The sequence below is a fragment of the Natator depressus genome, chromosome 6 (assembly GCF_965152275.1).
Source record: "Natator depressus isolate rNatDep1 chromosome 6, rNatDep2.hap1, whole genome shotgun sequence".
Taxonomy (NCBI): Eukaryota; Metazoa; Chordata; order Testudines; family Cheloniidae; genus Natator; species Natator depressus.
In genome coordinates this window covers 91,638,462-91,665,441 of record NC_134239.1, presented here as the reverse complement: position 1 = coordinate 91,665,441, position 26,980 = coordinate 91,638,462, and the positions used below count along the sequence as shown (strand labels likewise).

Below are 26,980 nucleotides of genomic sequence, written 5' to 3'. Positions count from 1 at the left end.
AAAGTGTGAACCTTTCTGCTGGAAAAACCAGATGACTCCAATGTACACAAGACATGAATACAAAATCCACATAATTAGCTTAAAAACAGTACCGAATATTGATGGACAATGTTGAGCACTCTTCCTCCCTCTTTAATTCTGACCTCCATCCAGGGGGTTGGAAGGCTTCAATCACTGTCTGGAAAGTGCTTTGAGATCTTTGGGTAGCTCCTTAAAATTCTCTACCACAAAAGATCATGTTCTCGGCTTTAGCTTTCATCTGAACATTGCACCCGGCCAAGGGCTTCTATCATTCCTACCCAAAGCAGCTTGTGAGCAGTGAGGAGCAGCTGCTGGCAAGCTTGATGTACTTTATATGGTTCAGCATTCTCCCTTGGAACTAGGGTCTGCCTCTCAGGATGGGCCATTCAGCAGCACTAATTAGACTACTGATTCACTTTATAAAGTAACAAAAAAACCTTGCTTCATCCATTTGGCTTCACAAGGAGACCCAGACATGCCAGGGTTGGAGCCCACGATTCCCTTATTTCATCTTAATGACACAAGCATCCTTCTGTGGTAAGTCCTATCAGAAGACGCACACACTCTGCAGATGGGTCAATGAATCCAACTGGGAGAGCTAGGTACACAGGTGGAGACTGCCATCTTGAAGGGAAGAATCCATGGGGGGCAAATGGGAGATCTGAGTATACAGGCAGGAGGAAATCAGGAGGACTGGGTCTAACCAATCTCCAAGTTGGAGGACCACAAGAGAATCCTTTCAGAATGTGTCTGCCGCAGGCTTGGAAACAGTACCCAGATCTCAGCATGGCAGTCTAGAGTGCTGTTGTCCCTGTCCTGATCACAAACTCAGTCCCTTTGTGTATTAAACAGATATCCAGGTTCCTGGACAGGTGAAATATACCCTTGTGAGCCTGATCGGATGAGAGTATCATGGTGCCACGACATGAGGAATGTTAGCCCCAGCTGAACACAGCTACTTCCTGTTAATATTGGGGACAGAAAGGATTATCCATGTGCTGAGGCAGGTTTTACAATCGCCCTGTTAAAGATCCAGGCTTAGCCATTAATCTACAGAACACGCCCTCTAATCAAAGCCTGATCTCTCATTCCAGAGCCCCAAGGGACATGGAAACCATGAGAAGAGATTTAGCACGGCTGTAATGCACATCAGCAGACAAGATGTGGCACAATGATGACACATCATCAAGATCCTGAGCAATCACAAGTTAAGGAGACCTCTTTGGAAAACCCATCCCCCACACCTGACACCTCATGAGGGGACGTAGCTGTCAAAATCCAACAAGATTATTATATGCTACAATGTGGACACCTAATAAAATTGTAAATTAGAGAAGGAAAGGCCTAGTGCATCCCCCAAGGAGCAAGGGCAGGATTATTCCCTATAGTATATTCCCCAGGACTTTTTCTCATCTGATTCCAAATGTGCCAAGAGATGGGGCTTTCACCCTTGCCCTTGGGAGATAAGAAGGCCAAACTCAGAAAAAGCAACTGGCCGCTTAATCCATTACATCCCAAGCATTAAGCCATAGACAGGCAGGTGGAAGAAAACCAAAGATTATCCCCCAGACAGTTCACCAAAGCCATCCTTAACTTGGGTGATGGGAATGGAGTCTCCAGCAAGTGACTGATGTTAGCTGCACTCAGTAAGATCCTCTTACAGTAGCCAAGAACCAAAAGAATGAGTCTCTCCAGGCCATGCAGCCAGAGCTTGTAATTAGGGTGCTCTTGTTCCAAGGATAACAATGACAACTGGGGTTGCATGGCATGAGCAGTGATTGTGGGGTGTCAAGTACCATGTTGGAGGGAATGTCAGTAACAGTGGCTGCTACAAAGTGACAGAGAGGACATAAAGGGAAAAATGTGTGGGTCTAACAAGAGCCAAAGTCCTGGCAGGCAGCATGGCCATCCTCATATGCTCAGTGCCCTGCAGCAAAACACATTCCATACCTCTGTGCCACCAGAGAGGTTACTCATCTCCGTGAGGGCCCAGCCATGGCTGCAGGTGGCTTCTTTGAGGATTGCCAGCAACGGGCATCACTTTCCTGACAGGCGAGCAAACAGGCCGGTGAGAGCAGAGGTAGCAGCAGCACCAGCACAACCAGTCTCCACTGCCTTTCAGTTGACTAATGCAAGCCCATTTGTTCTGGGTGACATTAATGCTTCTTGCCATCTATCTCAGACTCTTTAAATTACTGTTTTATGGCCAAAATCTTTTTCATAATTGATAAAAATCTTTTTATATGCTGGGTTATTGAAAAAAGTGAGCTTTTTTATTCCTCATTATAGTTTTCATATAAATGTGTTTTTTATCGATAGCTGCTTGGAAGGCCGGGGGGGGGGCGCGCTGGAATGGGCACAACCTCCCCTCTCGTTTTGCCATCATCCTCATCTTCATCACCTCCAGCCATCAGGGCAATAGCCCTGAGATCCCATCTTCAAGACAGATGAGTGATGGAGTCAGACTGTCATCCACAATGAGGAGGAGGAGAAGACAAAATGCAAAGAAAACTCAGACTCATCAACCTTATTACAGCTCCCAGTGCCAGTGAATAACATGCATGGGGGGAGCAGCAGCAGCTTTCTGGGTTCAGCTCCAGCCCAGCATTTCCCTGCTGCGAGGGTCACCCAGTATTAAGAGGATGTTGATAGAGGGCCAGCAGAGCACTCAAGTTCTGAAACAGAACTGAAAAGAAGCTGAGCTTTTGGCCTGGAGGTATTATGGTAGTTGTAGCACAGAACACACAGCACAATCCCCAGGGTCACACAGCAATGCAGGGCATGCAACGATGCACCTCCTAGAATCGTGAGAGTGACCAGGTATTCCCTCAGGCCAAATGACAGTACTGCAGGGTATGAGACCCACTGCCACAGGACTGTGCAATAGCTGTGGCAAATCCCCTGGAATCGCAGATGGGCCCCACTGCAGAATCAGCCATACTCTCCCAGGGCTGTGCAACACTGCCAGACATGCAATGCACTCCTGGGGCCCACCACAGAATTTGCAGCAGCCTACTCTAGGGACCATGTGACCCAGCAGGGCATGTGGCTCCCTCTCTAAGGATAGCATTACAAGGCCAGCTGCAGAATGTGGAGCATATACCCTCGGGGACAACATGACATTATATAGGACATGCAATGTAGTCCCATCAGGCCATCTGAAGGCTCAATTGCTCTCCCAGGGGGATGTACAGTGCTTCAGCCGCTCTGTAGCTCAGGAGAAAGAAAATCCCCTCCAAAGCTCAAGACTCTGCTGATGGGTTTCAGAGGGAAGAGAGCCCTTCCTCCTGTTTTTCTCAGCCACAGCAAAGGCTGTCATGATGTGCAGCACAGAATGTGGTTTGTGGGAAAGGAAGGATGGAAGAGAAGAGCTGAATAGGAGTCCAGAAAATCTATGTAAATTCTTCTCTGCTCCAGACTGCATCAACTTGTGAGATGCACTCACCCATGAGGCTGTCTGACCCTTTCTGTAAACTGATTCTGCAAGATTCATGCAAAGCCAGAGGAGACACAAAAACAAGGTCCTGATCGTGTAGGGTTATTAGAGATCTCATGTCATCCCAGATCATGGGTACATGTGGACATTAAAGGTCACATGGCAAGTGTCAGGGTGTTAGTCCCATTATCCTGGCCCCATTCCAACTCTCCCTAGCCTCTGCCCCATCTCCCAGCAGCTTCAAATAGCTGTGTGATTCTTTGCCACTTCCTATCAAATGGCTCTGTGCAGTGTTCAACAGCAACTATGTTCCATCAGAGATATGGATGCATTTCAGTGCTGAGTGAATGATCCTGGTGCATATGATCTGGAAAGCACCTTGGGGTCCTTAGGAGCAAAAGAAGCTACATGAATGTAGTTCCCTGCCCTCCCAGGCCACATCTCCGCCAGTACGGAAGACAATCTATCTGGTGAGGAGTATTTCACTTCACATCACAGCCTCGCGGCCATGACAGGTACAAAAGCAAGGCATATGACAAGAGCAGGGCCCTTGCCCAGAGCATGGGGACCCCTGAACTACAGCTGTCTCTACAAAGCAAGCCCACCTGAGCTACAGCACAAGATGTGCTTCTGTCATACCCACCCACTGGCAAAGAGGGGGGCCTGGCACCCTTCCCCATGACCTGCTCTGCTCAGCACATGAGCTGGCTCATTTCACAGCAAAGCAGTCCTTAGGCAGCAAGGAGAAACTGCAAGTAATTGTAGGTGAAAATGATGGGCTCCCTGACAGCACTCACACACCAGGCAGCGAGACAGCTGTGTTCCACCACCTACTCCCACAAGGTGGGACTGGGTGGAGGCCCCTTACAAAGCTGGGCCCTTAAGCTATCAAGCCGCCTATGGTTTGGGTCTGGCTTCACAAGAGAAAAGCCTTACTCCTCACACGCTTCCCCATCAGCTGAGATCGGACACAGCACCTGAGGTAATAGTCCCCAGGTTTGAACATCAGAGGCGGGAGTGTTCTCAGGGAAGGGGGGGATGGACACACATACACCAGAGTTGTGCAAATCAACCCAGATGTGCGTGTGCACATGAAGCGGTGCAGAGGCTGAGGGGTATCATTTTCACTGGGGTCTCATGTTCAGTGAAGACAGAGTGACCAGACATCTCAATATTGTCAGGAATCATCCCAATATTAGGGGCTTTGTCTTACATATGCAACTATATCATTCCCCCTCTCCCTCAAAAAAGTGTCCTGATTTTTCACATTTGCTCTCTGGTCACCCTAAGCGAAGAGCACTGATCAGAAATCACCTCAGCCCTGGCTGTCACATTCAATCCTGGCAGCAATAAGAGTGTAAAATTCAATAGGAGCTTTACCTATTATTAATATGGGGCTGGGGCTAGAGAAATGTATGATGAGACTTCAGTGGAGGAGGAAGTGCCAGAATCCCTCTTCGCACACCCCAGTGCCTGACAAGGAGTTCCGCCCAAGTCCCTGCAAGGCCTTCAGCTGTCTCTTCTATAACAAGGCACTCTCCAGTAGGCCAGGGCTGGTCTGCCATCTACTGGGCATTGGGAGCAGAACTCTTTGAACAGCTGGGCAGGAGCAGGCCCAGTACCTCAGAGAGGCAGCCCCCTCAGTCTGCACTTGGGTGGATGGCAGGGCTTGGAAAGTCTCCAGCTTTGATTTCTAATAGGCCTGTTTGGTGGTTCTGTTTGGAGGATAAGTTAAACTCCATCCTGGCTCAGAACCCATCTTTATTAGAGGTCCCCGGACAGGCTCCAGGAGCAGGGAATCAGAGGTCTGGGATCACTGGAACCTACCAAAGGAGATTGAGAGGAGCTGACAGAAACTTCTGCAGGGATCAGGAAAGTCCAGAAAGACCTGGTTTGAAAACCAGGGGACATGATCTACATGAGGAAGCTGGGAGTAGAGAGGGCATTTGGGCACAATGACTCTCCACAAAGGGAAAAAAAATCTGGAATAAGTAAAGTGATCAGGGGAGGGGTCAGAGCTGTGAATATAAGTGAGCTGGACAAACACCTAGATTTATGTCAGTCAGAGGAGGGAACTGAGGGGTCTGCAGGAAAGGCTGGAAGGTGAGACTCAAACAGATTAAAAAGGGTCTGTATGTGAGGATGGGCTGGAGAGTCGACCAGAACTGAGCTGTGTGAGCATTTCAATCCGGGCAGGATGGGGACCATTGTGGGGCTGGATGGGAGGGGACAAGCTCCGGCCTGTTGGGGTGTGCAGGAGGGCCAGATATGTGGTTGCACTGAGAGGTGCATTGGAACCAGAGGTAAGACAATGAGTCAGGACATGCAGCGTGGCTGGAAGGGAGAGATGTCAGGGAGTCTAAGCCACTTGGCAGTGCACTGGAAACCAGAGGACCAGTCCTGAAGTGTAGCCTATAGGTATAGGTATTTGCTAGGAAAGGCATAGGTATAAGTTGAGGCAGTAATGCAACAAGCCTACAAGCCTCAAAGCCTGTAAAACTATAGATTAGCTAAACTAATCCAGGCATAAGGCCCCAAAAGCCTTAGCACAAGCAGCTAACCAGGAGTAACCGTCGATCATACAGGATAAAACGCTGTAATAAACAAGTATGACTAAACTGTTGACAGGTAACCCAAGATGCTAATTTATACCAGCTCTAGATATTTTAAGTTAGGAATATCAGCAGATGTCCAACCACAAGAATGCCATGGTAACTAATTGACGTGTTTGTTAATGAGCTTGAGGTAAAAGGCCTAGTAAGCTATGAGGGTAGGGCACCCCAACATTAGAAGGGTGAGGAAATACAGATAAGGAAAAGGGGCAGAAATCGCTCCCGTACCGAATATGCATGAGGCACAGCGGGCGTCAGCATAACACATTATAAAAGTTCTATCGCAGCCTGCGCGCCTCAGGAGATGCCAGGATGATGACACCGTTGCTGCTGCTGAGGATGATGACTAACACTTCCGGTTTTTCTAAAAGGGAGAGTGTGAATATACTGATGCTCAGACACGGGGCGTTTTGGCCATCTTGTATTATCTATTTTGCTGGGTTAGAATGTTTGTGATTTTGCTAACCATGCTAATAAAAATATTACTGACTTGTCTTGTTGGTGCATACCGGGGTTCTTGTAATAACTATGATATTTCTGGGTCTGGTCATGAGAACCCTGCCAAACCACAGAATGCTAACTGGGAATTACTATATAATCAACAGATCAGGCAATAGAGAGTCATATTTGGGGGTGGCATGGACAGCATTGGAGCCAGACACATGGAGGAAAGGAGTTGTTGCACAGGCTGCTGAATTGGTCCCCATCCAGGAGGGAGACCGGGATACTATGGTGAAAGATGCTCTGGAAATGCATAGATTAGAAAAACTAATGGACCCCCTCTGAGGATGATTGGGGAGAGCAGTCTCAATGGTCCAATCACTCTTTGGCCCATTAGTGCCAATGCCGAGGGAGGGTTATATGACAGAGGCACCTGCCCATTGAGATCTGCATGCGGACCCACCAACTCCTTTCTCCCACACCACTGAACAGCTATCAAAGGGAATGACCTGAGCTGAACCTAAACAGGTGCTCTAGGCTCCAGGATCCCACACCCCCAACCAGACTGGAACAAGTGTTCTAGAGAGGAAAGGCCTGTATCCCACTCCCCAGTTCCCAAGCCAGCCAGTTCCTCCTCCCTCCCCCCATTTCTGAAGTACACCGTTAAAAAAAAAAAAAAAAAAAAAATTAAGATCTAGTTTTAAAGTTTACTGATTTGGTACTACCGGAAAAGATTCACTTTTTAGAGCTTCTCATAAATCCTTCAACCTTTTGTCTGGCCTCAGGTTCCACTGAAAGTAGTTTGGCTACATTCCGAAAGTATATGTAAAGAGGGGTGGAGGAGAAGAAAACTTTGGGGATGGGGCACATGCCTTGTCAAGTTACATTAAAAGAACAGATAAAAATCAGAGTTGAATAAACTTTCCTTCCCTCTGACGCTGTCTAACAGTTCCCACCTGTGTTCCCTATAAGCTGCATGGTTGGGTGGCCACCCAGGAGAGATTCAAGTGCCACGCAGTTGATTAGCAGAGCCACGCACATCCAGCAGGCAGTGTGTGTTCAGGTGCCCCTCCCCCAGGCTGCTTTGCAGCCATGTGGCTTCTGCAGCTGTTCCCAGGACCCTCCTTCTGGCTGTGCAGGGAAGGAGGGGAGGAAGGTCCCTCCCCCAGCCCCTGTACCCCATCTCCGCAGAGCAAGGTAGAGGAGAGGGGACAGCGCTCAGGACTCTCAGCAGCTCTGAGGTCTGAACAAGCCTTCGGGTGAGTGAGTGCCTTAAAGAGACACTGCATGGTCTCTCAGAGACTTCCCCAACAGCCAGCACACACAATCTCTGTCTGTCTGTCTCTCCCCCTCCTCCCTGCCCATGTACCCCAACTCCACAGAGTGGGGATGCGGGGACATAGTTCAGGAGGAAGAGAGCTTTCAGCGAGTGCCTTAAAGAAACAGCGGACAAGCATATCTAAGAAACTTCCCCAGCAGCCAGAACACACACAGTCTGTGTGTGTGTGTGTGTGTGTCTCTCTCTCTCTCTCTGACACTGACACACACACACACAGTCTCACACACACGGTCTCTGTGTCACACACACACACACAGTCTGTGTCACACACCTCCCAACACTGTTGTTGTTCTTGGTACTTCCTGCAATGCACATATATTCTCTATAATTTTATTCTTTCAAAGTGTTGTTATTTGAGTCTTTTGACTGGTCTATGCATTTCATAATTTTAATTTCTCTCTTACACTTAAATTTAATTCTTTGGGTAGTGAGTTCTCAAATGCCTAACTTGTCCTGGCTGGAGTAATTATCCCTACTGGTAACTTTTTAAGAAACTATTCTAGGTGGGGTCACATTAAGGCCACCTAGAGAAGGTGCTGCTGCATATTCAAGTCAGTATTATTGGTTTTTTTCCCCCTCCCTACCACATCCCATTGCAAACTCCTGTCTAATTTAGCTGCAGGTTTCCAGGCATCATGCTGTTGACTCTGGGTTCCTGACCCACCAAGGGAATATTTCAATATTCCATCTCTCACTCCCACCCTCTTACCCAAATCCCAATTTTCAATTCAACATTTTGTTTTTAAATTGTGGTGAACATATTTCTACGCACGGACTAACTTCATCCGTGGTGTTATCCCACGACTTTCTACAGGCTCCACCAAGGAGGCCTTCAGCAGATTAGACTTCTCAAAGCCCTTTTTGTTTTTAACTACCTTGACTCAGTTGCCTATAACTAATGGACTCAAGCAACTACCTCTGACCTCCCTTACCAGTGCCTTTCTTTTTCTCCATTTTTCTTCCCTTATGTCTGTCTGATTCTTTCTTCTCTGTCTCTTTTAATACCCTTTTCTCTCTTTCTTTAGCATTCCTATTTGCTTCCTCTGTCTCTTTAAAATTAAAGATCACCCCAACACTGCCCATGTGAGTGAAATGAATACTAAGAGGAAAGGCTGCTGCTGAGAGGGGGATTCGAGCTGCCTCGCTGGGAATCAATGAGGCATGGAAAGCTCATCTAACTCCTGAAACGCTGAAAGAAACCAGGGCGGAACAGTGGCAGCTGAAAATGCATTTGAGAGAGAAGAAAAGGCCCTGTCACTGAGCGCCCCATTCAGCTACAGAGAGAAGCAGCACAGAGGCGGCTGCTTTTGTGTTTTAATACTGTCTAATCCCAGCCCAGCTTCCCTCTCCACCCACCACAGGGGAAGGCTGGCTGAACCTCTACTCTACAGAGCAGCTAGAGGATTGGTACTGCAGGAAGTGGTTACCTTGGCCTGTTTCTCTCCCTCCATCTATTTGCTGTGCTACAAATCCAACTGGTACTAACCATGTGATGAAGCTGGGTGGGGGCTGGTCTCACACAGGCAATATGAAGGCCGATCAGAAGCTGACATTAACTCTTTGCAATTGAACTATGGGGAAATGCTCACTGTCATTCATGAATATCCAATCCCCTTATCCAATCCCTCATGTCATTGATGAATAGCCACCCCTACAACTTACACAGAGCCAGACCCACCCCAACCTCCTACATATCCACCAGGAACACCTCCCTACAGACTCCCAGGTACACACACCTAGCCATACTACCCACACAGCCAGGCACACTCCCCAACACGTTCCCACACACATAGCCATAACAAAGTACCTGACATGCACTCCTTGCTCCCACACTACCCAACTCTCCTTCAGCACTCTGACCCATTTACCCCCACATACATTCTCTACCATTACCAAGGCATAAAGCTGCCCCTTCTCCCCACATACACTCCCATCCCCACTGCTCTGCTCCACACCCACATTCCCTATGGCCTACTACCTACATCCGAGGCGCTCCTCAGCCTGGGAGTAGAGCTGTCACCGTGAGGGATGAGTTGAAAAGCCGCAGGATATCACAGTTACTTCACTCCCAGGCCCCAAGAGTTAATGGCGCAGCTTCCTTTGCTACTCTGTTGCCTTAGTGTCAGCAGCAAAAGCGATTTATGCTGTTATTAAAGGAAATTATTTATTTTTTTCATCTGGGGTTAATTAGGGGCTTGTGAAAGTAAAGGGCTGTCAGTGCCAGCTAGACATGGTAGAGAACAGCCAGAGGCAGTGCTATCTGCCCACACACAGATCTGCCAATGCATCTTGCTTCTCAACTGCAACACCCCCGGTTCCAATCCTGGGGAACCCCATAGCTCTACTCATGGCCCTCAATCCTGACCTCCAACACCCGTGCTATTCTTGTCCTGGACCCTTGCACGTACAGTTCTGCTGATGTCCCTCATTCCTGCCTGGCAACCCTCTCCCCACTTCCCTGTAATTCTCACTAGACTTTGCCAGCCATGCCCAGCAATGTGTGGGAAATACCACACTTGCCCCAGAGCTAGGATAAGATGACTCCCACAGCAGTCTCTCGTCATCTAAGTCTTCCAAAGCACAAGGCCGGTGTCCTGAACTCCCTTGTCATGTTTCCATCTATGAAGGAAAATCACCAAGCAGCTCATTGCTCCTGTTTCCCTCTGGCCAGCTGCCCAGAGTTGCCATGCTGCAGCTGGCTGGCCTGGCAGGCCAGTGAGGGCTTCAGTGCCTCATACCTCTTTGCCCAGGTCCTCACGGATCACTTGTTCAATTTCCTGCATGCTGCTCTGTGGGGCCTGGCTGTGTAGTATCTTGAGGGTGCGAGTGTATTCCTCAGGCAGAAGGTAGTCGAGTGCCCCCAGATGCTGTCCCACTTTGATGAAGGTGCCTCTGTTGGCACAGCACAGGTCCCGGAGGCGTTCCGCAGAGCGCAGATGTACCTGCATAGAGATCAAAACATCAGCCAGCCCCTTTCTCCAGCTCTTTGCTCCTTATTCCTCCCTCCATCTTCGCTCCCTCCCTCCCCCCTGCGCACACTCACACACACACTTTTACTCCCCTAGGTTTCAAATGCAGCTGCCTTTTATTTGTTCGTTTCCTTGGTGATGCACCTGCATCACCTGTTGTCAGCTAAACTCTGGGAACAGGGTTTGCTGATGAACAGGAACTGACACAGAGCCAATGGGAGGCGTGCCACAGCGTAAGGCAAAAGTCAGGACCATTTCTCCCATTTAAAGCACACACGTGTGGCTCTGTTCTCAGTGTGAGTGCAGTGGAGCAAAGTGGGGGGAAGACAGATGCCATTCTGAGGGTGTCAGCACAGAAACTTCCTCGGAGGAAGACATTCTATTTAAAGACACAGCAAAACAAAAACACAAAGTATTTTCTGTCAATTTAGCGGGGTAAATGGTGCTGATGGGCAGCTCCTTGGCAACCGGATCCTATTTAGCAGCAGAATAGCTACAACCTGTTCAGTGGCAGAGCCAGCTTAGCGCTCGTGCTGTTCCACCAACCCACTGTGACCTTCCCCATGCACTGGGGTAGGGTGCTCTCCAGGGCCTGTTCGGTCCTTGCCTCTCTGCTCAGACAGCCACCAGGGGCCTATTCATGCCAATTATAGTGTGGTTTCAGTGAAGTGGACACTAGGAATTAGGAGACCTCTCAAATTCAAACTGTAGATGGCTACAACACCACCGCAAACAAGTGTAAAAGTCCACTGGCCAGTTCTGGATTTCAACCGGTGACCTTGACTCTGTATCACAGAAGTGTACCAGTCACCTGACCCTTTAATAGCCATGATTTATTCTGCCTTACACTATTACTATGAAAGCTCCGTGTCTGGGGCACAGGCACACTCAACATTCAGGAAGGTAATAAACTGTGACTGACTTTATCCTGCTACATTATTAGAATTCCAGCAAATTTACAAGCAAAAAGACCCATGCAAATCTATGCTTTTCTGCTATCTGCATGAAAGTGGCTAATACCTCACAGCAGTCAGTCAGTCAAAATCCCAAACAGAAAAGCAATTCTGGAGTGAGCTCCCTTTTTCAGTGACATTGCCACAAACATCAGCTCCTAGCAGTTACCCAGTTACTCAGATATTCACAATACCCGGAGAAATGACCAGCAAAAAACTAGCATTAGCATAACTTTCAAAAGTTTAAAACAAAAAACAAAAACAAGCAAGAAAAAGGTAGGAAATACAGAGCTCAGATTGCAAGCTCAGCCTTTACTCTGCTCACTAACCCACTGCTTATGTTTTAACATATCGGCTATGTCTGCATTTCAGCTGGGAAGTATAATTCCCAGCTCGTGTAGACTTACACATGCTAGCTGTGATCGAGCTCATGTGCTAAAAATAGCAGTGTGGCCACAGTGGCAAAGGCAGTAGTTCAGACTTGTACCTAGGATCTCAGACAGGACTGCACTCGGGCAGCTACCCCAAGCCACTGCCCTTACCACCATAGCCACTCTGCTATTGTTAGCCCGCTAGCTAGATCAGAGCTAATATGTGTATATCTACCCGAGCTGGGAATTACACCTCCCAGCTGCAGTGCAGACATACCCTATATATTAAAACATAAGCAATGGAGTAGTGGGCAGAGTTAAGGCTGAGCTTTCAACCTAAACTCTGCATTTCCTAACTTTTAAGTGCTTGGCTTGAATACTCTTCTTATAACATTATGAATTATTGATCAACGAATACAACAATGTGGGATTTTACATCCAGTCTCACATCCAGCAAGTTGCAATACAGGACATTCAGTCCTCAGACTTGGCTCTCAGTCTTCAACAGTTTTCAAGTACATAAAAGCTTGTTACAAGGAAGAGGGAGAAAAATTGTTCTCTTTAACCTCTGAGGATAGGACAAGAAGCAATGGCCTTAAATTGCAGCAAGGGCAGTTTAGGTTGGACTTTAGGAAAAACTTTCTAATTATCAGGATGGTTAAGTACTGGAATAAATTGCCTAGGGAGGTTGCGGAGTCTCTGTCATTGGAGATTTTTAAGAGCAAGTTAGACAAACACCTATTAGGGATGGTCTAGATCAGCGATGTCCAATAGAAATTCGATGCTAGCCACACTTGTGGTTTTGAATTTTTCTTATTAGCTACATTATAAAAAAGCCACATGCATTAGCCACAATTCAATAGCCTATTAGCCACATGTGGCTAGTGGTGAACGTATTGGACACCGCGGGTCTAGATAATCCTTAGACCTGCCATGAGTGCAAGGGACTGGACTAGAAGACCACTCGAGGTCCCTTTCAGTCATACGATTCTATGATTCAAGGTGCTCCATGGCCCAGGCCCAGCATATGTAAAAGATCACATAAAGCTCCAGAATGAAGACCATTGCCCAACAACTCTGCTTCTCTGGCACAGTGGAATTCTTGACCATAAAGCTTGTCTGTGCTGGAGATGGAGTTTTCTCAGGGATTGCTCAGAGGTTGTGGAACTACAGACCGTCACAAGCCTCACCACCTTTTGCTTCAAGTGCAAGACATATTTCTTTGACCAGCCTTCTCCTGTATAAACATAGAGCAGTGACTACTTTAAAAAAACCAACCCTCAAACCCAAACCCTATATTGCACACACAATTCTCCTCTTGTGAGGCTGAGAGAGAATGAACCATACATGACAGAGATTAACCGGGTTGCTTAGCGCTACTGGAAAGCGCTCCGATGCTATAGTAATTATCATGGTATAAGAACCTGCGTAGAACAGAATAGTGGAACAGGGAGACCTCCCTGTGATACCAAGAGCCCCTCAATGCCAACTCCAGACAAGTCAAGCTTGAAAACTGAATCCAGTGTCTCACTCGGGGAGTACAAATTTGGACCCTAAACTCCTTGGTATCCTGGAAGAGCACTAGGGTCCCTTTAGACAGAGCAGGGCACATCCTCCAGCCCCTTGCCAGCGGGTGAGGGGACTCTGACACAAGAATGCCTGGAGGGGGCTCAAGAAGTTAAACATCCTTGGGGGAGGTTGAGGTAGAGGACATCAACCATTTAAAACCCCAGGACAGATCAGTGCAGGCAGCATTTTGCAAAATGAGTTTCCACTCTCTGAAAATAACTAGCATGTGCTCACGCAGAGACACTCTCAACGGGATGGACTGCTGTAAATGCTTTGTCCCTGAGCTCCAATCCCTCCACTGGCGTCCAGTCCACTTCCATACCAGTTCAACACTTGGTCCTGATCTTCCCAGCCCTCACGCAGCTACGTCAGTAATAGCATCTCTCCTTTGGGACAATGCACCTCACCAAGGCCAGAGGAAGCATGCAGGAGTCAGAGACAAATCTCTCTCAATCAAGGGGATTCAGCTGTGAAACGAGCTGCTAGAGAAGGTCAAACCAATCCAGAGTCTGACTCCTTTCAGGGCACCCTGCAAAACCCTCTTCTATGACAAAGCATTTCTCACTATAAACAACAATACCTTAACAGAAGGGGAATGGAGCAGAGCAGAAGACTCAGGAGGTACCTGAGGGGTACTGTATGCAGACCTCATTGACCTATGAATCACATAGATACTATGGTGTTGGGCACTCCAGAAAACCCGAAATAGATCAGACGGGTAGATAGATGTGTCAACACACACACATAAGCTTACATGTGCACGCACGCACACACACACACACACACCTTTGCGAGTGTAACCCACACTACAAAAGTGCACACACCTGCCACAGCTCAAAAGTGCCCTGAGACTTACATACACAAAACGCTCAGGTTGCCGGGGCTGCAGTCACAGGTAAGAGTGTGCTACATTTTATTGGACTCCTTTGATTCTTTTGTTGTGGCAACTAGGTTCTTGACCTGGCTGTTCCCCTGCCTCTGCCTTGTGTGTATGTGTATGGGGAGAGATGGCGGAGACAGGCAGAGAAAGGGAGTGAGGAACAGAAGGAATGAAAGAGAAAGAAACAGCAAAAGAGGCAGAGACAGAGTAATAGGGATGAGAGAGACCAGGAGGGAGCCAGAGCAGCTGGACAGTTTGTCACAGTACAAGGAGTTCAGCCCATTATAGGAAAACAGCTTTTATGCAGCTTGGATAATTGTCCTCGACACACGGTCTCCAGCAGAGGAGAAAAAATCCAGCAGCCAGTGAAGGCAGTGGGAGGCAATTGCTGTCTACAGCTCCCCAGAGTTCGCCTGTATTCTAGGGGAGAGGAAGGGCAGGCTGGGGGCAGCCGGTTTGAATTAAACCCATCCAGCCCCACTTGTGTTCTAGGATCTCCAATGTGGGAAGAAGGTCAGGCCAGAGCCCTGTGAGCTCACAGAGACAAAATGGGAACCAGGAATATGCTGCCCCCACACGACTTGTAGCCCCTGCCAGGCGAGAGAGCCAAACCAAAGCTTCCTGCATGGCTTTCTGCAGAGCACTAAGCATCAGGAGGATGCAGGGACTGACACAAGACACTGGGCATCAAACCCAGTCTCCTGCATGGCACTGCAGAGCCTCATGTATCAGGCTGGCCTAGAAAAGGAGAGACTGGAGCTAGGGACTGAACCCCAGTCTCTTGTATAGCAGGGTAGGGCTCTAGTCTCTTCACCATCACTAAGCACTAGGCAGGCCAGGGGGGTGAGGGATTGGTGCTGGGAATAGAATCCAAGTCTTCTGTGTAGCAGGACAGGACACTAGCACTAGGCTGGCACAGGGAGCACGGGACTGAGGCTGGGAGTCATTTACTCACAGAAAGCTCCACCCATCCTAGAGGCGAAAGAACGGGAGAATCAGTGAGGCAAACCTGTTCCCATCTGATATTTTAGCCTTGAAGCCCCCTCTCTTGCCCCATTGCCCACACAGATCACCAGGGTTATTGGGCGACCCGAGACAAAAAACAGTAGGAAGAAAAAACTTGAGAGAAAATGCAGCCCAACCCAGATCCAAGGAATGTCTGCACATGTGTGCCCCTGCTGTGGAGGAGGTAAAGATAGCCCCCCTCTCCTCTGCCCCAGAGACAGCAAAGGCATGCCCTGCAGAATTTTGCCACCTCTTAGGAAACTCCAACTAACTCCAGCACACACCACCTTGCACTGTGAGGAGTTATCCTACTGCTCAGAGAAAGGCACCCACATCTGAGAGGGGCTCTCAAGACACCAGGAGCAGCAGCAGAAAATCAAAACAATACTCTCCTCCTTCCACAAATTTAGCCCTATTATGCTGGAAGTACTGATGGAAGCACTATTGGCTCCCAGGGCCACCGTCTGGTTCTCTGGCCCTGCCTTTCCTGGGTGGTGAAAGAAAGTACAGTATATCTGGGACCCTCACTAACAGACTGATGATGAGGGGAATCTACCATTAGCCCTAAAACATATGGCAATAGTCCAATCAGTGCTAACGAGACCAGTTTGATGTAGAGACCTCACAAACCCACCATCCACTATCTAAACTTCCCTTTTCTTAATGACCTAATGAAAAAGCTGGCAAAAAACGGTCTCCAGTATCAACTGTTAGCTGCCAGGATCCTGGATAGCTGCCAGTCAGGCTTCAAACCAGAGTATGGGACATAGAAGGCACTTGTTCCTCCGGTGGATGATCTCCTCCTGACTATAGACAAGGGAAGAGCACCACACACATCCTGCTAGACCCCTCTGCAGCATTCGATACCACTGATCACCAGACACTTCTGCTCCACCTCTAAAAAACTGCAAGATTTCAATAGAAATGCCCTGAAATGGCACAGGTAGCTCCTCCAAGACCCAACCTAGAGGGTTGTCATGGGCAACTGCCCCTCCAAAGCCCTCACCTGCAGAGCCCCCGTGGCTCAGTCCTCTCTCTTTCTAATATTAGTGAATCTTTAACTGTAGCCTTTGGGACAGCTGGTGAGACATGGGCTGAAATGCCAGCAGAACACAGACAACACTCAGCTCCACCCCTCCTTTACATCAAACACAAGCAGCAGCATCCACCAGCTCTCAGTGCCTGCCCAAACCAGCACCCAACTGAAGCCGATGAAAGCTGATCCTTGGTAAGAATGAGATGTTGTTGGCAGGAATAGGGAAACACTGCTAAGAATCTGCTTCCTCTACAACATCCCCAGTAGCAAGGGCACTTTTGGACTCCTCATTGCTATTGTATGTTCAAATAACCAAAGTGGCATAAAATGCCCATGTATATCTGCCAACAGCCAGAAGTTTATTTCTGATCCTATCAGACACAGACCTGGTCAACTTGACCCATGTGTTCAACACCTCAGCCCCACTCAGAAACACAGGTTGCCACAAACATTAAAATAACCTGGGGTTTCTGCACTGGCACCCAATTACACCCCTGCTCCTGCAACACGAAAGTTGGTGGGAGCTTTTCCATTGACTTCAGGCCCTAAATGCAGAGTCCAGTTCAAAGTCTCTGTCCAATACTCAGAGACATCCATGGGACTGGCCCTCACTACCTGAGAATTCTTCTGTCCCTCTGCAACCATCATCTCCTACAACAGCAACGTTGCACTAGAACAGTGATGCTTTCAACCAATGGGGTAGGCTCGTGACTGCAGGAGACAGAACTTTCCCAGGAGCTGGGCCCAGACTATGGGACTCACTACCATAAGACATAAAAATGAGTACCATCCTCACCATGTTCAGAACTGATTGCAGAGCTCCTCACTTTGGCCTGGCTTCCCATCAGTAAGCCAACGCACAACTTAGCTTGTGAGAGAAGGTGATTTGAGAGATAACCCTTTTAGAGCAACAGGTGGCTAAAGTCCTCCAGAGGGGTCACCAAACCCATCAGCAACAGGACATTGGTGCCAGTCCTGCCTCTGAACCTATGCTCAGTGCTCTGGGTGGGTTTGACAAAGCAGAAAGCATTCTGCTGGCTGTAAGGGAGGAGGTGGTTGTGATGTGCTCTGCAGAGGATAGAGCTGGCCTAATACAGAAGGGCTTCCCAGTTGGCTTGGCAGGAGGGAGAAGATTTGGGAAAGGGGCAGGTGGCTAGACAGGGGCGTGTGCAGTCATACAAAACATACAGTAGGCGGTTAGCAGGGAAATTATGCATTTCAAATGCTGAGAATCACCAAGATTAAACCGCATTTGGACAGTGCTTCAGCACAAATGTCTCCCTGCATGTGTGTGTGTGTTTTTCTCTCTCTGCACTCTCATCTCTGAGTCTCTCTTTGTCTCTCCCTCCCTCAGATTCAGCAGGATGAGTTTTCCGTGTGCCCCATAGTGCCCACATCAGGACACACATGGATTGGCCCCAATGCAGGGTAAAGTGAACTGACTTGGATTTTCAAAGTGATTTCAATATGGCCCTTCATAAAAGGCTGAAAGAAAAGAAATAACACCCAAGTGTTGAGTGGAAGCTCCTCATGGCTTAAGCACTAGACTCAGCAAGCAGAGAGAGAAGGTAACATTTTCAGAAGTACTTACATGACCCACTGAGTTTCAGGGAGACTTATGCTCTTAAATCACTTAAGCTCTTTTGAAAAAATTTACCCAGAGAGTCGTAGTGAACAGCAGCTCCTCAGATCACACAAAATCTAACAGTGAGATGTCTGAAATGGGACCAGTGCTAGTTAACTTTTAAAGGCAAGAAATCAAGTTAGAAAGAACCTAAAAGGTCACATCAGAAAATTAAAATACTTCAACACAAACTTGATTTCATGGTGTTTCTGGCCAGGAGGGACCATTAGATTATCTAGGCAGAATCCCAGGTCTGCATCCCCCCAAACACAAAAGAAAGCAAGGGAAGACAAGAAAAAGCAGCAGGGTTAAATGGCAAGTTTCAGGGACATTCCTCAAATAAAACAAGGATCCTTTAAAAAGGGTAATCCAGCCCAAATAAAAACCATAGGAAGGTGCATAAACCATAGCAGGTGCATAAGCCATAGCTGGCAAAATGAGTGATGGAATTAGGAGAGCTAGGAGGGAATCTGAAGAACAAATAGCCAGAGATAAATGCAAGTCACCACAAATTCCTGATCCTGACTGGCACCTCTAGGCACTGGTATAGATATTAATGTTTAAATAAGAGTATCAGAAACTGGAAGCCTGTGAGCAAATTGGTGGGTCCACTGGGCAACCAAAAGTGGAGGGAGGATGTTGGGGAGAGAACTACCCCAGAACGATTCTTTTCAGGTAATACAGACAAGGCACTTGCACACAGTGAGGTGCCAAAAGAGGAAGTTGATGCAACAACTGCAGCATTTCCATTGTGTAAGGCACCAAGAATTGTGACGGAATTTTAAAAGTGCATGAGCTGCTAACAAAACACACCAGCTCTCATTAAAATCAGCTCTTTTACTCAACAACTGGAGAGTAACCTGTCTTTAAAAAAGGATCCAAGAGTGATCCTGGAACTTATAGCCCAGTTAACCTTACTTCTATACCAGGTAAATTAGTTAAAACAATAGTTACAGAGTGAGCTATATAAATCACCTAGCTGAATGTGATATGACTGAGACAAACCGGCATGGATTTGGGGAAGGAAAAAAATCATTCCTCTGCAATCTCCACATACTAGAATTCCCTGAGCCTGTTAACACAGGAGTAAATAAAGAAGAAAGGGAAGATATCTATTTGAACTTTCAAATAGCCTTCAATGAAGTCCTTCACAAACAGCTATTATGAAAAGTAAGTTGTTACTAGTAACAAACAAACAAACAAACAAACAAGGTAATGGATCAGAAACTGGCTATTGCCTTGTCTGCATTAATCTATTCCCCATCCCCCCAAAAATTCTCAGCTTTGCTATACCCCAATTCAACTCTACCAATGGTTACAAAGGTGGGATCTCTAGTTGCGACAAGGTTCCCGCAGCTATTGGTGTTTTTACCACTACCTCATTTTAAACCTGCTCTGAGCAGAGTCAGGCAACGTGGCAATGTAAATGCTAGTGACCACAGGAGCCCTGTCTACACTAGCACTTCCACTGTTGCTGCCCCACTGAAGCTGAATCAGTGGTAGCAACACTGGAAGATTTGGAGAGGAGAAACTAGCGTAGACACAGCCTAACTGTACGTCTATATTGCAAAAAAAGTGTTAGCACTAGCTAACTAGGGTTAAAATGGCAGTGAAGACACAGCAACTTGGCTCGTAACTCAGATTAACAACATGAGTTCAACACCAGACTGGCCTAAAGGCTTATACACAACCTGCTAACCCAAGTTGCTGTATCTTCACTGCTATTTTAATCCAAAGTAGCGAATGCTAACACCTCTCCTTTTTCCAGTGTAGACAGACCTAAGAGACAGAAAACAAAGCGTAGAAATAAATGATAAATGTACAGCATTGCCAAAGGTTAACAGTGGAGTACCTACCCCACTAAGTACACACTAATGCTGGTGTTCGTTGTATTTGCCAATGAACTGCCAAAGGGATGAACAGTGTGGTGGCAACATTTCCGGCTGATACGACATTACCGGGGTTATTCAAGAACAGAAAAAACTGTCAGGAATTCCAGAAGTACTAACAAAGCCAGGTGAATAAGCAACATGGTGACAGATGAAATTCAGTGTAGACAAGCCCAAGGTTATGCACGTTGGAAGGAACAATTTGTACTACTCATACGCATTGATGGGTTCTAAATTAAAGTAACCACTAAAGACCTGTGCATCATTGTGGAGAGCTCAATGAGCAGTGGCAGTCAAAAAAGCAAACGAGCTGTTAGGTTGTATTAAGAAAGGGATAGAGAACAATACTAAAAATATCATAATGCCATTAGATAGATCCTCACCTTGACTGTTTTCCCTGCTGGTCATCCCATCTCAAAAAGGATAGAGCAGAAACAGAAAAAGGTCCAGAGAAGGGCAGCAAAAATTATTAAAGACCTAGGAAAAACTTCTATACAAAAACAGTTTAGTTTAGAGAGGAGACGCAAAAGAGTGGACAGGAAGGAGTTATATAAAATAATGATTGGTATAGAGAAGGTACATCCATCGCTTCTATTTATCCTCTCACGATACAACAAACAAAGGGGCATTCAATGAAATAGAAAGGCAAAAAATTTAAAGCTTTTTTAAGAAAAAAAAACCAACCACAATACATACTTAAACTATAGAACTCCCTGCCACAGGCTACCAAGGCCAAGAGTTTAGCAAGATTAAGAAGACTTTATATATTTATTCAATCTGAAAATAATAATAATACCTAGGTCTTATATAGTGTTTTTCATCTGCAGATCTCAAAGCACTTTACAAAGGCAGTCCATATCATTATCCCCATAGTCACAAGAACATCTGCACTTATATTAGACAGAATAAAAATGAATAAATTTGCTTTAATCTTTATTTATCAGGGGATAAGCCAACTTCTAACTGAATGGGATCAAGAAAACTTCCCCCTATTCGTACATTATTGCATAATTATCCACGAGGGGGCTTTACAGCTTCCTCTGAAACATCTGGTACTGGCCATGGTTGTTGACAGGACAGCAGACTAGGTTGTGGCCTTATCCACTCTGGCAGCTCCTGTGTTCCATTTCATGTGTTTCTAAATTATTTGGAAGAGGAGAATTAGGAGGAGGAGGGAAGGTTTTATGGCTAAGACACTGAAGTGGGATTCAAGAGATCTCAGTTCTGTTCCTGCCTCTGCTACGGACTTACTGCGCAACCTTGGGTAAATGACTTATTGATCTCTCTAGGCCTCAGTTTGTGTGTGTATAAAATGGGGATAATACTGCTGACCTACTTCACAGGGAGGTTGTGAAGCTTAAATTCATTATTTTTTGTGAATGCTCTATAGTAATGGAGGCCACGAATTAGATACAGAACTTTGGCACCCAGTTGGTGAAGTCTGATGATGATGCCAAGAACCAGATCCCAGCTGCAAATATGCAGGGATGGACAGGAGGAGATAGCCTAGAAACCCCTCCCACCTTTGCGGGGGGCAGACGGACTCCCAGGGTCATGAGCTCTAGGTGTGGGTGAGTCAGTGACACGAGCAGCACTAGCCATTCCAAAGGTGGTGTGGAAGTGGTCTGGCCCTGGTCCCTTTCTCTTCCTCACCTCTTAGAGTCAGGAAGCTGGTGACGGGGCTACACAATGCATATGGGTGGTAAAGCCACAGAACAGTCCTGTGTAGTTTGGGTGAATACAAATTACAGAAGGTTGTGAGGAAGTTCAGGTGGATTCAAACACACTGGGAGATCAGGCAGTGCAGTGGCAGGTGGAATTCAGATCAGTAAAGTTGTTTGCTTAGGATACAGCTGCAGTTAGAGCAAATAAGGTGTTTGGGTGCATTAAAAACAAGGGATAGAAAACACAGAACGTATTACAATGACACAACACTGAGCAATGAGACACCTGCATCTGGTACTCTGTGTCCAGTTAGGGCTGCATTAACTTAAAGAAGCCCTAAAAAAACAACGAGGAGTCCGGTGGCACCTTAAAGACTAACAGATTTATTTGGGCATAAGCTTTCGTGGGTAAAAAACCCACTTCTTGTGGATACAGACTAACATGGCTACCCCTCTAATACTTAAAGAAGCCCTAGCAGAGATTAAAAAGATTCAGAGAATGGATGCTCACAAATTTGTTCAATTTATATACATGACAGGAGTCAATTAAACCAGAATGACCTGTGAATTTAGGGCAAATTAAAGGATCTATTTTCTTCAGACAGCACATAATCACCCTGTAGAATTTACTGCCAAACAGTTAAAAACTGGTGCCGGGGCTGGATCATTTTATCACCAATACAATACATAGCCCACATGCAGCTGAAACAAGGGCAAGCAATAATCTACTTGGAAAAGATTTTTCCCATGTAGGCCCAAAGTCAAAGGTGCGCACAGACAACCAAACTCACACACGTACAAATGCACGTCGACACTCAAACTCACATGCACACAAACCGAGCCCTGAACTCACATGAACATGCAGACACTAGAACTGACACCTATGGTACATGCACTCAGCCTCACACCACGCTGACACCCAGATTCACACCACCTCTGAAACTGGCAAATCTGTAACAACCAACAGCACTGACTAGAGAGGGGCCTGACCTAACCCCCCAGTTCTGAATGACATTGGATTCTGGAGACATTTGCACTGGTCCTGGGAATCCTAACTTTGCGGCTCAGGCCCACCTCTCCAGCTAATCAAATCCTCTGCAGAACCAGGAGAGGTGGGGGGAAGTGGCACTTGATGGTAACTGCAGCAAAGCTCTCACATAACCACCAGCCACCTTGCTGGACTCCATCCCTTCCTTGCAGTTTGGTGCATGTACAGCTGGTACTGATTCCCTGGCTCATGCTCCATCTTCATTTTGCTCCAAGCTTGCTCATTTGCGCTCTGATAATCTCTCATTACCAATGACCTTGCTGTAATGAGTTTTCATCTGCCTCATATTAATTAGAAACATTTTCATTAGCCAGCTCAATTTTGGGTAAATAGCTAATACAAGCGGCTGCATTGCTATTAGTTATCAATTGGGCTGTTAAGAGGGAGGATCAAAGTGAGGGGAGAAGCTGTTTCCCCTTTAACCACCTACAAAATGCAATGGACTCTTCTGTTCAGGCCTCCTTAGAAAGGCTGGATACCAAAGCACAGTGAGGCAGTGGATTCCATATTTATTCTCTCCTGATAACGATTCCAGATCAAACTGGCTCTGTTTCCAAATCAAAGAAGAGCTTTTCAAATTCAAGCACCACAAATTGAATCTGGGATCTGAGAGTCAAGCTGGGTCCTTTCTGCATCACATCATCATCCCCAATAATGAGGATTCTGCAGCAGAAACTCATGGCCCAAATGAAACGAGTTTGGTGCTACAAACAGACACAACTACTAGATAATTCACACATCCCCTGCGGGATCTGAGACTAGAACCATGTTTGGTCATTTCCAGAAACTTAGGCCTCTACCACAAGAAGTAAAAGAAGAAGAACTTCTTTAAGCCAGCACTAGCAGAGGGTCCCTTATACGCTGCACGGCCCAGCTACTAGCAGGCTACATTAATCACTCACTCCTACACACATACCCAGTATATTACACAGCCCTGTGAGACATGAGCTTATGTTCAGTGGTAGCTGAGGGCACTCAGCAGGATTGGCACATTAGCTGCCAAAGTAGCTGACAACACATTCGGCAGAACAGTAACCAGCTCACTAGCCCACAGCCACATTGGTTCCTACTAGGCTGACAGGAGTAAAAATTCTGATCAATAGAGTCAGCAGATCTGACTCAGACACATACAGGGAAGCAATATGGGGAGGAAGAAGAATAGAAGATGCTAAACCTTCTGCCCACACAGACTCAAGCTTAAGGAAATCTTTAAATGAATGTTCATTCAACGGATAGGAAGCCACAAGGTGAATCACAGAATATCAGGATTGGAAGGGACCTCGGGAGTTCAACTAGTCCAACCCCCTGCTCAAAGCAGGATCAATCCCCAACTAAATCATCCCAGACAGGGCTTTGTCAAGCCTGACCTTAAAAACCTCTAAGGAAGGAGATTCCACCACCTCCCTAGGTAACCCATTCCAGTGCTTCGACACCCCCTAGTGAAAAAGTTTTTCCTAATATCCAACCTAAATCTCCCCCACTGCAACTTGAGACCATTACTCCTTGTTCGGTCATCTGCTACCACTCAGAACAGTCTAGATCCAGTCTAGTCTGGAACCCCTTTTCAGGTAGATGAAAGCAGCTATCAAATCCCCCCTCATTCTTCTCTTCTGCTGACTAATTAATCCCAGTCCCCTCAGCCTCTCCTCATAAGTCATGTGCTCCAGCCCCCTAATCATTTTTGTTGCCCTCTGCTGGACTCTTTCCAATTTTTTCACATCCTTCTTGTAGTGTGGGGCCCAAAACTGAACACAGTACTCCAGAGGAGGCCTCACCAATGTCGAATAGAGGGGAATGATCACAACCCTCGATCTGCTGGCAATGCTCCTACTTATACAGCCCAAAATGCCATTAGCCTTCTTGGCAACAAGGGCACACTGTTGACTCATATCCAGCTTCTCGTCCACTGTAACCGCTAGGTCCTTTTCTGCAGAACTGCTGCCTCGCTGCTCGGTCCCTAGTCTGTAGCAGTGCATCTCTTATCAACTGAAACTGCAGCACAGCAAACAATCAAAGGCTGATGACCTCTCCTCTAAGTGTGGAGAGACCCCCTGGCTGCTATATTCTATCAGTCTGTGGAGGAGACTTCCAAGGGAAGCAGTGCAAGCCCCATCATTTGGGATACTTAGCAATAAAAATACTTAGCACTTCTATAGCACGTTTCATCTGTAGATCTCAAAGCACTGTACAAAGGGGGGTCCTTTCTCCTATTTTACTGAGAGGGAAACTAGAGTACAGAGGAGGGAAGGGACTTGCACAAGGTCACACATGGTGAGTTAATGGCAGAACTGGGACTAGAACTCAAATCCTCTGTTCCCTAGTCTGGTGCTTTATCTTCTAAATCCCCACCATCTCACTCTCACCTCACTCGGCTCAACAAAAGACCAGGAATTGTACAATAAAGGACCATCCTGCACCAGCCAGAATCATCTCATAGGAGATTTCTGTTTCTAACTTTTATGATTCTATGGTTAAAATGACCCTTGTTTTATATTCCACCACACGATTTATTGTCAATAATATAGCTTGACCCACCACAGCCTACATTAATTGAAGAAACTATAGATTTGGTTAAAGAGAGAGAAATTTACAAAACAGCATTGTGTTATTAAAATGTAAAGCTTCTCTTGCAGCCTGGGGTACCCACACCCAACAGCCTTGAGTCTAGGAACCTAGAAGGGAACTTGAGGAGGAAAACAAAGTGAAACTGACCAGGATAGCTTCCATGCCCCAAGCGGAGACAGATGCAAAAAGTAAAAGCAAATGAGATTTTTTTACATTTCATTTAGTTTTTGTAACTCAAGGGCTTATTTTAACACCGGGAAATAAACTGCCAAATTCTGCTCTCCCGTCAGTGTAACTCATCAAAGTCACTGGGAACAGAGTGATAGGAGAGCCCAGTTCTGCAAGCTGTTGGGTGCCTTCATCTCCCAGGAAATGGAACACCTTGCCCGACAGGCCTCAAGTGAGGGCAGAATTTGGCTCATCATCATCATCACTTCTTCCAGCTTCTTTTTCAGTTAGAAGGGAGAGGACGGTACAGGCACACAGGTGAAAGGACCAATCTGTTCCAATAACTGTCTTTTAAAGGCACAGACACCAAGTTACTGCCTTTGCTCCCTAAAGCTGATTTCAGCCTCAAGGGGAGTCCTCTCAGAAAGAATGAGGGAGCAGGACATTTGACCACTTCAGTTCCTATGATTGTGCGCTGGGGTCCTGTGCATAAATGATTCAATTCTGCAAGCCAACATATGAATGTTGGCTAATGATCCAATCCTGCAAGGTGCTGAGCGCCCCCACCTACCACTGAAGATGCATCAGAATCTCACAGGATTCTGCAAGGGCCATATCCATGTGGATGGATAGCAATGGGATTTCCACATTAGGATGAGCCCAAACTAGACCAGCAGATGACAGTGCCAGGCCTATTGGTACAAGCATATGCATGTCTAGAGGCCTGGTGTAGCACAGCCATTTGCGACACCGGTGTGCTTCCAATTGTGCCTCTAGTGCCCTTTAGTCATAGTGGGACTGGGGTGCCTGGCGATCTGTTTCATGATTCACTGTGGAGTATCCCTATAAGAAGTAACACAACAGCATGACTGTAGAGGACACAGGGGCATTCACAGAAGCTGCAATGAAATCAGACACGTGTTTCGATCCATTGATCTCAGCGCCTGCGGCTCCTGTTCCAAGGCAGGTGAAATGAAAATGAATTTGACACAGCATCTCTCAAAATCTTCCGAGCAAAATTAATTCAACTTGGCTTGGATAAGAGCAGGAGGATGGGAATGGAAACAGGCAGAAAGACTGTAAACAAAGGGGCACAGGAAACAGCCTTGTATTGAGCGGGGGTCAGATATCTGGAGGGGTGCCCCAGAGATCAGTGTTATCATTATCATTTGCCATCTTTAATGATAATATGGGAGAAAGGGGCTAATCAAAAAGTTAATTAAATTCACAGATGCTCCTAAATTGGGAGGTGCTGCCAGTGCCTGCAGAAATAACAGTAGGACCTGGAAAGGTCAGAAAATAACAAGAGAACCTGGAACTAACAAACTGGACACATGTAGCAAATGGATCTGAGGGGAAATTGCCCCAAACATAGATATTTAAGGGTGGG

At 46.7% G+C, this 26,980-nt stretch overlaps 1 protein-coding gene across 2 annotated transcripts in view; it reads right to left on the bottom strand.

The window, feature by feature from the left end:
* ADCK1 (aarF domain containing kinase 1) overlaps nucleotides 1-26,980 on the bottom strand; it is a 133,072-nt gene that overhangs the window by 57,783 nt on the left and 48,309 nt on the right. Inside the window, exons 2-3 of one of the 2 annotated variants that reach the window (XM_074957131.1) lie at nucleotides 20,529-20,558; nucleotides 10,588-10,791 (exon numbers count right to left, since the gene is read on the bottom strand). In XM_074957131.1, coding sequence (XP_074813232.1) covers nucleotides 10,588-10,632 — 45 coding nt within the window. In that variant the 5' untranslated portion in view covers nucleotides 10,633-10,791; nucleotides 20,529-20,558. The remainder of the gene's footprint in view (nucleotides 1-10,587; nucleotides 10,792-20,528; nucleotides 20,559-26,980) is intronic. The other variant, XM_074957130.1, reaches the window with a different exon arrangement.